The sequence below is a fragment of the Hyaena hyaena genome, unplaced genomic scaffold, assembly GCF_003009895.1.
Source record: "Hyaena hyaena isolate Hyena2069 unplaced genomic scaffold, ASM300989v1 scaffold_855, whole genome shotgun sequence".
In the NCBI taxonomy this organism is placed as follows: Eukaryota; Metazoa; Chordata; class Mammalia; order Carnivora; family Hyaenidae; genus Hyaena; species Hyaena hyaena.
Window position 1 is genome coordinate 412359 of NW_024081489.1, and position 14604 is coordinate 426962.

Here is a 14604-nt window from a genome sequence, read left to right on the forward strand (position 1 = left end):
GCAATGTCAATTCTCAAGTATAGCCTGAAAGATGACAGCATGTTCAACGCTATACAAAGACAAATGGGATACCCTTTAGCATTTTATTTTGGAAGAAAATCAAATTAGTGAGATAGTTATTCTACACCATGCTACCTAGGAGTTGTATAAATGAGTCAAAGCCCTAACTGAGTATAAATTCAAAGTGATTTATTTTTGTACTGTTGCTTAGCCAAGTATTACCATGAATAGTGATAATAGTGGGTAATCAACTGGAGACTCTCTTGCAGTAAACATATTAAAGGGAGAAATAATAGTAATGAACATATTTATTTCGAAAGTGTTCATATACAGAAAATTTTTAAGAAGATTATATTTAAGTTACACATCTTTACGAAGACAAGATACTAGACTATGATGAAAGAGCTATTTATTGACATCTATGAGATCAGATTTGAGTGCTGGAATCCTTGATCTCTTTTTAACATAAGAAGAAACAAGTATGAACACTGGAAGACAGTGATTAAAGATATCAATCTGAGAATTTTTATCTCTGGCAAAAGCAAGCTGTGAGACCTTTGGAAAACTGTTTAGTGTGTTTGGCCATGATTATGTGCATCTCCGAAGGCCGTGGTAAGAACAGGTTTGTGTTTTTGTGTGTTTTAGGTTTTTGTACCTTTTTACAACCTGAAAGTTCTTTGATTATTCTTGTGCTGGAACAATTATGATAGATGAGGAGAAACTCCTTGTGTGATTTTCTTCAATTCAGTAATTCCTCAACATATATTTATTGAAGGCCAGGCACGTTTCAGGAGCTGATCTAGGCCTTACCGAGACAGGTGACCTAAAGAAGTATAGGATCCAGTTGTATCACAGTGAAATAATGACCAGATGAAATGAAATCGTATGTCATGGGACTGTTAACCCAGAATCCTCTGGCTTCTTCAAAGATAATTGCCTGCCTTCCCTCAAACAGTTTAAAATCCCCCACCTCCATTAGCATGTCTCCTCTCTTTACTCCTTAGAGAACCAAAATCTACATACAGCCCACTTGCAAACAATATCACAAATTGCCTCTGGCAGAAAGATTTCTAACCAGCTCAATTTACCAAACACTGCCTTCCACAGATGCTAGCATGTTTTTCTAGAAAGAAATAACCAGTTAAGCAGTGAGGATAACAGAACCATAGCAATTACTTAAATTGGTTACCATAAGATTTGTTCTGAATCAGCTGTAAAAATAATGTCAGAGATGTTCATGTCACATTGAAATTTTTTTTTAAAATCTCCATAAACATAGTACACCTATTTGGACTCCATGGAAGGAAGGAAGGAAGGAAGGAAGGAAGGAAGGAAGGAAGGAAGGAAGGAAGGGAGGGAGGGAGGGAGGAAGGGAGGGAGGGAGGGAGGAAGAAAAGGAAGGAAGAAAAGGAAGGAAGGAAGGAAGGAAGGAAGGAAGGAAGGAAGGAAGGAAGGAAGGAAGGAAGGAAGGAAGGAAGGGAAGGAGGGAGGAAGGAAAAGTGTAAGAACCAGACATTAGAAAAAAATGTGCCCAGACACTCAAATTGTTTGAAGACAATAAATGCATGTTCTGTTTTTTATTTGTTTATTTCTTGGAAACTAAGAATTATTTATCTGTCTATTACATACTTCCTAAAGGTCTCCAGTTTGCAACTATGATTCTCCACTGTAACTTAGGACAATTACCTACTATTTAAAAAGTTGTAGACAAGCATCTGTGCCCCAGTCCAGACTATGCTGTAAATATGCTCTGTGACCTGGATTGAGCTCACTAATTTCACTCAATTTCCAGTTTTTAGTTTCTTCATTTGTAAAATAAGGGGATTAAACCAGGAGTTCGATTATTCTTGCTAGCTTTAAGCTTTTACCATTCTATTTCAGTGGTGTTGAATTTCCTTTGAACCCAGAAGCAAATAGATATGAATTTTAGAATTAAACAAAAAAACTAAAACAACAACAAAAACAGCAAAACACACACATGTATTATGATCATTTTATGTCATCATAATCATAATAGGTTATTAAGTGCAAAAATTCAAAGATCTTCCACGTCATTAGTAGAAATGGATATTACATTTATTTCTGAGACCAAACAAACTATCTGCATGGGAAAGGAGCCTTATTATAATGATTCTCCCCTAATAAGTATTTCATATAAGGGTTGTTGCTTATTTTTGCTGTCTACAGGTGTTTTAAATTACAGTGGTGACAGCAATCCCTCCTAAAGATTGTATATATATAAATCGTTTACTCTTGTAGGGAGATTTAAGTTCATTTCTAGACTGCTAACTTAAAACAAATTAGAACTTATATGTGTGGTACTAAATTGTTCAACTCAAGTGTAAAGTGAGGGGTTTAATACCAGTTTTTGAGCAGATTCTAATCCTTATGACTGTATCATTTTAAAATTTATCTGGTTTGACAAGATTAGATCTAGTTTTCAAAGTCCTGGACTAAATGTCTGTGTGTCTTCAGGATACCCTGAATATTCTGTATTCCAAAGTCACAGGAGTCATCATTAATACGTAATGTAATAATGGAATCTCTTCCTTGGTTCAGTTCTTCACTAGTATTTTCCTTTTTTGGATGGAGGCGTGGGACAAATCTTATTGAGTCTCCTGGATACAAAGTCAACACTGAATAGACATTTTTTTAGTTACTTTATTTGAGTAGAGTTGACACACATTAGTTTCAGGCGTGCAACGTAGTAATTCAGCTTCTCCGTATGGTATGCTGTGCTCACATCTATAGCTCCCACCTGTCACCAGACAACACTATCACACTACCCATGACTACATTCCCTGTGCCGTACTTTTTATTCCCATGAATTATTCATTCCACAACTGGAAGCCTGTGTCTCCCACTTGCCTTAGGCCATTTTGCCCACCACTCACCCTCCTTCCCTCTGGCAACTGTCAATTTGTTCTCTGTATTTATAGATCTTAATCTGCTTTCTGTTTGTTTTGAATACACATTTTTAAAGTTAATCTTATTTGGTGTGTGTGTGTGTGTGTGTGTGTGTGTGTGTGTAGCATAAGTGAAAACATTATCATATTGGTATCTGGAAAACAATGATCTATTAATCACACATTTCTGCCTTGGGTGAATTATTTTTTTTTTCTTTATTTATCTATCCTACATTGGATTTTAGAAGCCATGTGTCTATTTTTTTAGACTACTGCTTTCATCGTGTATGATACTTCTGAAACCTGACTACACTAAAAACAGGACTTTTTAAATGTTCTTCATTAGTGAATATTTGGGAGATCAGAATGCGGTGATGGCCATCTAAAGGAATGTTTTCAGTTTGATTTCAGGATTATAACAAGTGGTGAACCAATTAAAAAGACATTGACTTCAAATATTATATTTTTGTGCGAATTTTTCTAATTTGTTAAACTTATGTCATTTTTAAAAAAATAATGAAGTTGGCTGTATGCCTTTGGCTTATTATGCTCTGTAAGTATAAACTGTAAAATAACTTTACTATTGGCTTCATGGTAATTTTGTTAATAATATCACTTCCTTTCAAATATTTAATCATGCTGGGGCACATGGGTGGCTCAGTCAGTTAAGCATCTAACTCTTGGTTTCAGCTCAAGTTATGATCTCACGGTTTGGGAGTTCAAGCCCCACGTTGGGCTCTGTGCTGACAGCGTGGAGCTGCTTGGGATTCTCTCTCTGTCTCTCTACTGCTCTCTTTCTCTCTCTCTCAAAATAAACAAAAATAAGCTTTAAAAAATATTTAAGCATCCTAAATTCACAAAAAATAATTTTACAGTATCTTATAAAAGTGACTCATCCTATCCTTTCTTAAAAAAAGGAACCTATGAATTTATGGGGTTTCATTCTTGTATTAGCCATTATTTTATTATTATTTTGGGATATCTTGATTTTGATATTTCTTGATATTGATTGACTTGTCAAAATACTATCTTTGCTTGACTACTGGGCTTTGCCAAGTCTGGGCTTGCTATTCTAATAATAATATCAATATATAAAGACTTCATTCATTTTTTAGATTAAAGGGCTTATGTTGGATATGTGTTGCCATCATCACAAATAAGATAGCATTCTGGTATAGGTGGAGATTATGTAAAGCCTTTGATCAGACAGTTTGACTTTTTGTATAGTGATATTATGTTTAGATGATAGATTTGAGAGAAATGGACCAGATAATCCAAAACTCACTTAACGTGCAGCAGTCTGAGACATTCTCTATTTTTTGCATTCATATACTAGCAAAATGGTACTGAAAGCCATTTCCAACTAGCTGAATGGACTGATAACTCACCTATTCAAAATACACTCAATAATTATTAGTATCTACTCAATGCCAGACAGAATTCTAGGCAATGGATGAAGAGTGATAAAGAGACGTAGTCCCTGCCATCAGGGAAAGCAAAGTTCAGTAAAGAAGCCTGGCAACAAAGAAACCAATGAGTATTTAATTAGAACTTGTGATAGATCAAAAAGAGAGTGTCAGGCAGTGGTGACTACTTCATGCTGAAGGGTCAGGGGAGACCACTGGAGGTAAGAACTAAGGAAAACAAAAGAACCTTCTCAGGGAAGGCTAGGGGGAAATGCATTAGAAAACAGGGCACGTGTGTGTGTGTGTGTGTGTAGAGGTGCGAAGGAAAGAGGAAGAGCCACAGGTAAAGCACCGGGCGGGGGGGAGGGGGGGTGGGGGTGGGGGCAGGTGTCGCGAGAACATGGCGGGAGGAGGAGGAGCAGAGACAATAGCAACAAAGAAGGAGGCAAAGCAGGCTGTGTAGATGGGCCAGTGCTCCTGCGTTTCCCAAGTGAGATGAGAGTCGACCAAAAGGCTTTAAACGGTGGTGTGACATAATACTGAAGTTCTCTCTGGTGTCTTGTTGAGAATAATTTAAAGCAAGGCAAGAATGGAAGAGGGCAGGCAGATGAACGGGGAGGCATTGTGATACAGGGGACAGTGATGGTGGGTCGAAATGGGTGAGTAGGAACACAGAAAGTGGACAGATTTGGAGCATGTTTTTGCTTTTTAATTCGCAAAGCTTTGCTGATGTTTGCTGTAGAAGCAATAGAAAGGGGGATGTAAAGAATAACTTCTGATTTTCTGAGATGAGCAACCATGTACCTGGTGGTGCCGTTAACTGAGATGAGATTGGACAGGTCAGTGAGAAGGCTGGGGAGTACCCTGACCCCCTTGGGGATGCCTCTTGTATATACGAGGGGCTGCTTCTAAGGAGCCAGTCAGGTACGCAGGTCTGAAGCTTTCCGTGGAAGTCTGAACCAGGGATAGAAGCTTGGAGTCACCCTAGGCAGAACTCAGGACTGAGCCCTGAGGATGTCAGCACTTAGCAGGTACCACAGTTTAGGTGGGGCCAGGAAACATTTGTGTAGATGGTCCAGGGCTGGTATGTTGTCCAGGAACCAGACTCCTTAAAATATTCCTTTGTTGTCCTCTTGCGTTCAGAGATGCCTGGTCCAGGTCTCACCATCGTAGGGTCATTTTAGGGAGGAGGTTGGGAGTGACAGAAAAGAATAATGCGTGCCCTTTCCCTTTAAGGGCTTAACCCAGCCAGTGCATACATCCATTGAGCTTAGTCACAAACCCCCAGAATTAAAACGGGCCTGGAAAATGGTATCTTTAGCCGGATGGCTCTCTGTCCAGACAAAAATTCTGTTGCTGTAAAAGCAGGGGGTCATAGATTCTGGAGAACAATGTGCCCTAGACTGATGACTTCATTAAGAAGCCTGGTTCTTTTCGTTTTGTCTCGTGGAGACTGGGATAGCCTCCCTTCCAAAAGCACATAGCCACGTGAGGAGAGAAGATACCTGAACACGATGACATTTATGATAGGAAGCAAGAAAGAGGATAGGACTGTTGGCCAGACATCCACAACTTTGGATACAAGCTTTCTCTTCTGGCCAAACTCACCAATGCATTAATCTATGGCCATGTTTTGTCCTTACTCATGCTGGTGCAAGCCTTTGCTTTCCCCCCATGTAGAAAGTTTCTCCCCTTTCTCTCAGACTAATGCAAATCTGTGCTTCCTTCAAAGATTAACTTTTCCATAAATCTCAGTATACTCATACAGTAGTGGTATATTATCTTAAGTCAGTACCAATAAGTTTAATATCAGGCATAGAGAGAGACCTGACTTGCCAATTACATTGTGACGAATAATGAGGATGTTTCATCTTGAGGATCAAACTGCCTTTATTCTTTGTTTCCCCAGAGTTTGTTTTAGACTGTCTTGACTCATTAAAAAGAGCTTACTGCTATTTACCTAGGTTAAATACAGGTGGACCTGGAGACTGGTGAAGGAACTAAAGATCTTACAGAACTCTGTTCCCGTGAGCCCATGATCTCTTAAAAGATGTTTTATTCACAAAACATTGGGGATACATTGTAATTCAAAGTAAATTAACAAAGTAAAATAAAGTGGACTCAGGTTTATTACAATAGAAATGATTTTTAGGGGCGCCTGGGTGGCTTAGTCGGTTAAGCATCCGACTTTCGCTTAGGTCATGATCTCGCGGTTCGTGGGTTCGAGCCCCGCGTCGGGCTCTGTGCTGACTGCCAGCTCGGAGCCTGGAGCCTGTTCCAGTCTGTGACTCCCTCTCTCTCTGACCCTCCCCTGTTCACGCTGTCTCTCTCTCTCTCCTAGAAATAAATAAAACAATAAAAAAAAAAAAAGAAAAAGAAAAAGAAATGATTTTTAAGGTGCTTCTACAGTAAGGCTACAATTAATGATGGATATGGCTGGTCTAGAAATGTATAATTGTTGGAAAGATGCGGACCAAATATGCTTGATTATTCTTAATGGAGACTTTGGGGATAATGTAGGAGGTATAATAAATATCTCTGCATTTAAATATTTCCATAAATAAATGCTTGTTGAAGTAGCACCATCAATATAACATTAGGTTTTCTGCTCGTACAACTATAAAATTAAGTTATGTAGCAATGAAATACTAAATTAGTTGCTGGAATTATGATTACTTCTCTATATAATTTCAGTTTGAACAGGAAAAAATGTAAGGCAGTGATATGTACTCCACAGAGAGTATGCCTTCAACTAAAATTGAAATCTAATTAGTGTGAAAATACAAGTACTAAAATATTGTTGAGATCAATATTAAAGGTAATGCAGAAGAAAACTCTGCCATGATTGTAGAAATAGCTCTGAGAGCCAGGAGTATGAAAAACAGCATTTCAGAAAGCAAACTTTTCTAAATGAATTGCTTGTCTTGATAAACAAAAATGAAATTGGACGCCAGGATGAAAGAAAAAAATAAAATTCGAGAGGTAATCTATGCTGGGATGGCAGTTTATAAATCGCTGTAAATACTTGCCAGTAGTTCACAAAATAACCTACACCCTAACCTGAAGTTTTCCTTTCTGAAGTTTAGAATAAGGAATATTTAACGTCCAGGGATAAGATTAATACTACTCTGGCCTCTGTCCCATCACTAACTGGGTGGGGAATCTCAGCTGACACAGACTGAGAATAGGGAACTTAATTTTCAGGTCAGATGAAACTGCCTTTATATTGAGTGATCACTTTCTATGAATCATATGGGGTCTAAATTCATTCCGAAATGATTAAACCCACTAAATGAGATTAGGGGATGATTATCTTGTCACTCTGAGTGGAGAACTGGCTGAACAGAACAAATTGGCCTCTCCCACTTGCTCTCTCTCATCCACACCCTCCCCCTGGGGCTGCTTCTCCTTTCCTCCTCCTGATTCTTCTTTGAGCCCCTAGGGCAGAGGGCTGGAATGCCCTCAGACTTTGAAATTCAAAGTGAGGTCCTCTGACCTTCTGGGAGCAGCCCTGGAGACCCTGTCAGGAAGACAAGATCTCAGACTCCACCCCAGACTTAAATCATAATCTTCATTTTAACCAGATTTTCAAGGGACTCCCAAGTGCATGAACATTCAGGATATTCATAACAGCAAGCTATTCTGAAGAACACTCCACTGTTAATCATTATTTGGTATTGTGTGAACATATTTCAGAAAACACTCTGTGGTTTTTGTATTGGGTTCTGCAGAACCAAATATAGTTTTAAAGGCAACACAAAGATTTTATTTGAATTTCATTTAAAACTATCTATGTTAACTATTAAGCACTGTAGAGAAAGAAAGGAAAAGAAAACACTTTCAAAGTCCTTTGGAGACTACCATTGCATTCAGTGATGCTGTCAGCTTGACATTCTTTTAGATTGGAAATAAAATTTCTTCTGTCTCTGTTAGGGTAGTATCTACAAAAGTGAGCTGTGACAAACAAATCTGGAGCCATTGCGGTTTCTTATATCTGCAAATACCATTTTTTTCTCAATGCTTTGCCATTAAAATCAAGTATAGAAATAAAAGAGATACTCGGGTAAAATAAAACTCCAACTGTCATCCATAACCCTGGATAGAATTGTTGCATCCATCCAAACAGCCATTCTGTTTGGATGGATTTTAGAGTAAGTAATTGTTATCCATTTCAGCTTTCAAATAAATGTTAGCTCTTGTTTGTTTTACATATTGTGGTATAAGTCACTTTTATCTGAAAAAAAAAAAAAATGCCTTCTGACCCTGAAGCATTTTAGAGTGCATTGCTACAGCCAGAAGGATGATTCTAGGTCTGATGCCGGGGCTATCCAGGGACATGCATCACTTCCTCTTGAGCCCTTTAATCACAGCAAATTGACACCTGCCGACTTGTCCCATGCAAGGTCCTGGTCCTGCCTAAGTAGTTCTCAGGTCATCACAGTGGAGCCATGGGGACTCACGTGTGATGCGAATCAAACTTCCAACCTAAGACAAGCCATGAAACAAACTCTACATGTAATAGTAACCTAGAGCAAGAGTCTGGATTTGAGACTAAAAGCATACCTAACACTAATCCGTAGTTCTCCCAGTGAAAGAGATGATTCCTCCAAACTTACTGCAGTCCCTTGGTGTCACTTCACACTGAGCGCATTTGTCTATTGCTTCAGTCAGTGGCCAGCAGACATTTCCTGAGTGAGCGAAGCACCTCCTCATGCTGAGTCATAAGATGAAAATCCCAAACTGCAGGATCTCATGGCTTGCAAGAGACAAGATGCTTAAACAGTTACTAACCAATGTGATAGTGGCATATAGGACCTCTGCAAATGGTCTTGTGGGAGCATAGGAGAAGACATAAACAGTTAGGAAGTAAGAGACTAATTTAATTCATATTTTGTTTCACTTGGTGACTGGCTCTAACATTTTTTTTTAATGTAGTGATAAAGTATTAGGGTTTGAAATTACATTTGAATCAATTTGATTTGGCAATAAAACAACTCTAACCATCAAGAACTAAATGCCGGGGGCGCCTGCATAGCACAGTCAGTTAAGCATCTGACTCTTGATCTGGGCTCAGGTCATGATCTCACAGTTCATGAGTTCTAGCCGGCCCCACCTTGGGCTCTGCGCTGATGGTGCAGAGCTCACCTGGGATTCTGTCTCTCCTTCTCTCTGCCCCTCCCAAGTTTGTTCTCTCTCTCGCTCTCTCTCTCTCTCTCTCTCACTCTCAAAATAAATAAAATAGGGGCACTCAGTTGGTTAAGTGGCTGACTTCGGATCAGATCTCACAGCCTGTGGGTTCGAGCCCCGGGACGGGCTCTATGCTGACAGCTTGGAGCCTGGAGCCTGCTTCAGATTCTGTATCTCCCTCTCTCTCTCTCTGTACTTCCTTCGCTCACACTCTATCTCTCTTTAAAAAAATAAACACTAAAAAAATATTAAAAATAAATAAATAAAACAATATTTTTAATTTGAGAAAAAGAATTCAATGCCAGTACCAGCGTAAGGATAATATCTATTTTTAAAATGCAAACTATAAGGAACAGACGTTAAAAAATAAATTATCAAAGCCGCATTTAAATAAGAGACCACTTTTAAAGCAATCTTTAATACTGAATTTTAGGAGTATTCCGTCAGTCTCACTTGATGGTTATATACTTAGTGTGTGTGTGTGAGTACACGGTAGTCTTTTTTATAACTGAGAGGTGGATTGTCTGCTTTGCGCACTATTTAGAGCACATTTAGATTCCAGGCTGGTCTTCCTATGTAACCCAGTACACTTCTATCCTACTTCCTCCTGAATTAATTGATATAATGAGCTGATGTAAATTACTTTCACTATTAGGCTGAGCTAATATTAACCCGCAACCATTTAGAAAGTAAATATACCACACAAAGCCATATACATACTGAATTCCAAAATTAAGTATCAAGGATTTTTTTTTAGTTTTTCATAATTTTGGAGTGTCTATCCCATTGCCTTCTCTCGTGATCTGGAGAATCAGGGTGGTGAGTGTAAATAAATACCTTCTGCAGAAGCCCGGGCTTTGGTGCCTGCGAGGGTTCAGGAGGGCACGGTTAATGTCTTTGTCACTGCTTTCTCATTTCCTCTGCTGGGAAATTTTTCAACATCTTAATTATAAAAATGCAGTGAAATGCTCTAAACTTCATATTTATTCATATTCTACCCATAACTACTCTAATATCCATATGTCTATAGCATTTCCTGTTCCTCTGATATTCATCAAATTCTGCCTGGCATTGTATTTTGTGTGAATCCTATCCTCCATCTCCACCTAGGTTATAAGGTCTTTGGAGAAGGACCCTCCTTGTAGCCTTGATAACAGCAAGTCCAAATATATATGAAATACAAGTTCCTTTTTACGTAGAGTGAATTTTCCACACACACCCCTCTCCCCATGGTAACCCAACATTGTGTGTTTGCTTCTGTTGTGTTTTCCCGCAGTAATGCTCTTTCAGTTCTTCTCTTATAGTCTCGTCTGTTCATCGAGGCTGCACCTAAAAGTTTTCTATTTTGCCCCAAATCTACATATGATCCCTCGTGTGAAACTCCATCATGCATTATTTGTCCCTGCATTATGGCACTTTTCATTTCCACCTTGTGTTATAGTTTTCATATATACAATATACTTACTTTTTTGTTTGTTTTATTTATTTCTGAGAGAGAGAAAGCATGAGCAGGGGAGGGTCAGAGAGAGAGAGGGAGACACAGAATCTGAAACAGGCTTCAGGCTCTGAGCTAGCTGTCAGCACAGAGCCCGACATGGGGCCCAAACCCACGAACCGTGAGATTGTGACCTGGGCTGAAGTTGGATGCTCATCCAACTGAGCCACCCAAGTGCCCCACAATATATTCACTTTTATAGGCTGTGAGTTCTTGAAATCTTATTTGCCTTCTATTCCCACATGCTAAGCACATAGGCAGGCGTTCAGTAAATGTTTGTTGCATGACTAAAGGTTTGCAAAGAGTTGTAGGGGAACAGAGTTCCTCCATAAGAATGGGAGGTTCACTGAGAAATGGAGTTATGCCTGCTACACTGGGTTTAGGCGTGACTGAGGGTAAGTCAAGAATGGGGGATGACGAATGCCGCCTCTGAGACCAGTCCTATCAAGTTCACAGCAGGAAGCTACCAGGGCATTAGGACCAAAGGCGCCCATGCTGTGTGGTGTCTATCAGTCCATTGCCTCTGATCCACTACTGTAGGTTCTCCCGTTGTATCCTGGGTAGACTTTTCCATTTTAGAGAATTTCTTATGAAAATCTTTAAACCTTTTGTGAATCTTAGTATGGAACAATGCCTTTGTTATCTGTGAGGATCTTAGCCAGAATTATAAAGGATCAGGTTGTGGGGAAGTTGTAGAAAAGAATTAGTGGGGGGAATAAGGCCATAGGACCAGGAGACTGGAAAGATCCTGCTCTTGAAACCGGAGTATTTCTGAACAGATTTCAACCTCACTGTTGTGAGGGTACAGGCACGCTATGAAAATATGCCCTCGAAGTTGCAGTCCAGATATTTGTAGCTCCCATATGTTGCCTCTCTACTTCCTGCCTATTAATTATCTAGTTTATGGGTACTATCTCCACACCTTAAATCTACTTGTAAGGTAGGTAAAATTACTCCATATTTTAAATGAGAAATTGATGTTAAGAAAGGTTAGGTGCACCTGGGTGGCTCAGTTGATTAAGCATCCTACTTCAGCTCAGGTCATGATCTTGCAGTCTGTGAGTTTAAGCCCTGCGTCAGGCTCTGTGCTGACAGCTCAGAGCCTGGAGCCTGCTTTGGATTCTGTGTGTTCTTCTCTCTCTGCCCCTCCCCAACTTGTTCTCTGTCTCTCTCTCTCTCTCTCTGTCTCTCTCTCCCTCAAAAATAAACATTAAAAATAAAAGGTTAACTTACATAGCCACAACTGGCTATATAGTAAATAGAAAGACAAAGATTTGAACATGGAACCCACATTTCCCCCTGTATTGTGCTCGATGCTGTTTTGGGTACATGGTTTTCATTCACCAGCTGGGCATAGGGTGAGAAGTACAGAAGACTTAGCAATCTTTTCTTTTAAGGCTAGCACAGTCTTATTGCTGTTGCCACAGCATTATTTCAAAAACTCAAAATTGCTATGAAAAACTCAGCGTTGCCCCTTTCTGACTTGGTATTGGCCTTGGTAAAGAAGAGGCCAGGAACAAGGTGGCTAATCTTCCATCTTTCACCAGGAGGAAATTCAGCTAGTGTCTTTTTTGTGTGTGCAAAGGCAAAATAAAATGAATCTGGGCTATGCAAATGAGTCTCTCCACTGTTAATTTCTACTGTTTACTCAAAAATGGGAAACACCAGGCTTGTGATACATCATCTTTTGTGCGCCTGGCACCTTCCATCATGGATCATATTAATCTGCTTAAACTAACAAGGATTAATTGCCTTGGTAAGTCAACCTGGCATTGAAATGATATATTGCCCAGACAGCTTGGAATTCGGCCACTCATAAATCTCATTCGCGTGTGGGTTTATTTCTGTTTGTCTCTCTCTCTGACAGATGTGTGCCCAATCACTGTGAGCATGGCGGGAAGTGCTCGCAAACATGGCATAGTTTCCAGTGCGCTTGTGAGGAGACGGGATACAGTGGAGCCACCTGCCACAACTGTGAGTGCCTCTTCCTCTCACTCTGACCTTGTAATTGCACCCAGACTCGGGGTGTTCAGCATGCACCCACTATTCAGCTGACGCTAAAGAACCCAGATTGTGGGTTCTGCATCCTCAGGACAGCATCTTGAGATGTCAGGATATATTCTCTCCTGCCTAATGACTCAAAAAGAAGGAACAGTGTGTCCAGTGTTCCGTAAACATGGTTGGGAATGGAATGCTGATCTTGGATTTGCCTCTTTGTATCTAAGCCATGTCTGGATAGATTGGGAAATTGTGTTAGTGTAATGTCTCTGACTGGATCCTCATTTATCAGTTCATCAGAGAGACAGACAGAGTATAATTTGAATCTTCAGTGTCTGGACAGTAGTTGTCTCATGCTCTATCACAACTATTCGGCCACATTTTCAGATCAAAAAAATAAGTTAGAAAGTGGAGTAAAAGTCCATTAAGTTCTATATCTAAAATAAGAATCCAAGAAGGCAAGCTTTTTTCCCCTAAATATTAAAAGTAAAAAGTGACAAGTGAAAATGACTAGTAAAACACAGATGTGCCTTGTTTTACGTAATCACTTTACGCTGAAAAGTTAAAGATTATATTTTTTGTAATTCAGAGAAAATTTTTAAATGAATGTGAACTCTATATTTGTAACATTAATTTCCCCAAAACACGTGGCTGTTTATAAAGCCCTTTCTGGAAACAGATTTGCCATAAAGCATATAAGAAGTCCACCTTTGGTAATTCAAAGAATATTTTTAAATGAATGTTAACTCTATATTTGTAACATTAATTTTCCAAAAATGCATAGCTGTTTAAAAAGCCCTTTGGAAACAGATTAGGAATGGAACATAGAGTTGAAAGAAGTCCATCTGTCTGCAGTGCATGTGTGCATGCGTGCGTGTGTGTGTAGGGAGAAAAGAAGAGGGGGAGAGAAAGAGATTCAGTCTTCTTCAGTCTCCTCCTAATATACTGAGAAACTGAGGATCTAATATCTGACCCCTCTAATTACACAGACTTCTTTCATTTCACTTCATTTTTAGGAAACAATGACAAAAATATTATCAGAGAAGAGTTCTGGGATTAGTAAAATGCAGGACAGCTCTCTGAGCCTTTCATATTATTTGTAGCAAAAGTTAGACATTGTATTCAGAATATAAGACTTCAACAAAGAAAACTGTTCATAATCTATGTTTCTGCACTTATTATTTTGTTTAGGAAGCTATTCAAAAACAAGAGACAAAAACACTCCTAGGAAAATTAACATTAATAGTACGATATACAAGAAAATAAAAACAGATAGTAGTGTGCCTGGGTGGCTTAGTCAGTTGAACTCCAACTCTTGACTTTGGCTCAGGTCATGATTTCACAGTGTATGAGTTCAAGCGCTGTGTCGGGCTCTGCACTGACATTGCGAAGTCTGCTTGGGATTCTCTCTCTCACTCGCCTCTACTCCCCACCCGGTTCTCTCTCTCTCCCTCTGAAAATAAATAAATAATCTTAAAAAGAGATAGTAATTTGATTATTATTAAAGCATATAGAAGTATATGGAAAAATATTTTCATGAATAAAATATGAAACAGATACTGAAATTAGTTACAATAATGGAGATACATAACTATAGTTGCCCCTTGCCAGT

The 14604-nt window shown here is 39.2% G+C and overlaps 1 protein-coding gene across 1 annotated transcript in view; it reads left to right on the forward strand.

The window, feature by feature from the left end:
• Positions 1 to 14604, forward strand: part of LOC120222260 (contactin-associated protein-like 2) — a 778685-nt gene that overhangs the window by 357859 nt on the left and 406222 nt on the right. The window contains exon 10 of the mRNA XM_039220013.1: positions 12862 to 12968. Within this exon, the coding sequence (XP_039075944.1) occupies positions 12862 to 12968 (107 nt within the window). The remainder of the gene's footprint in view (positions 1 to 12861; positions 12969 to 14604) is intronic.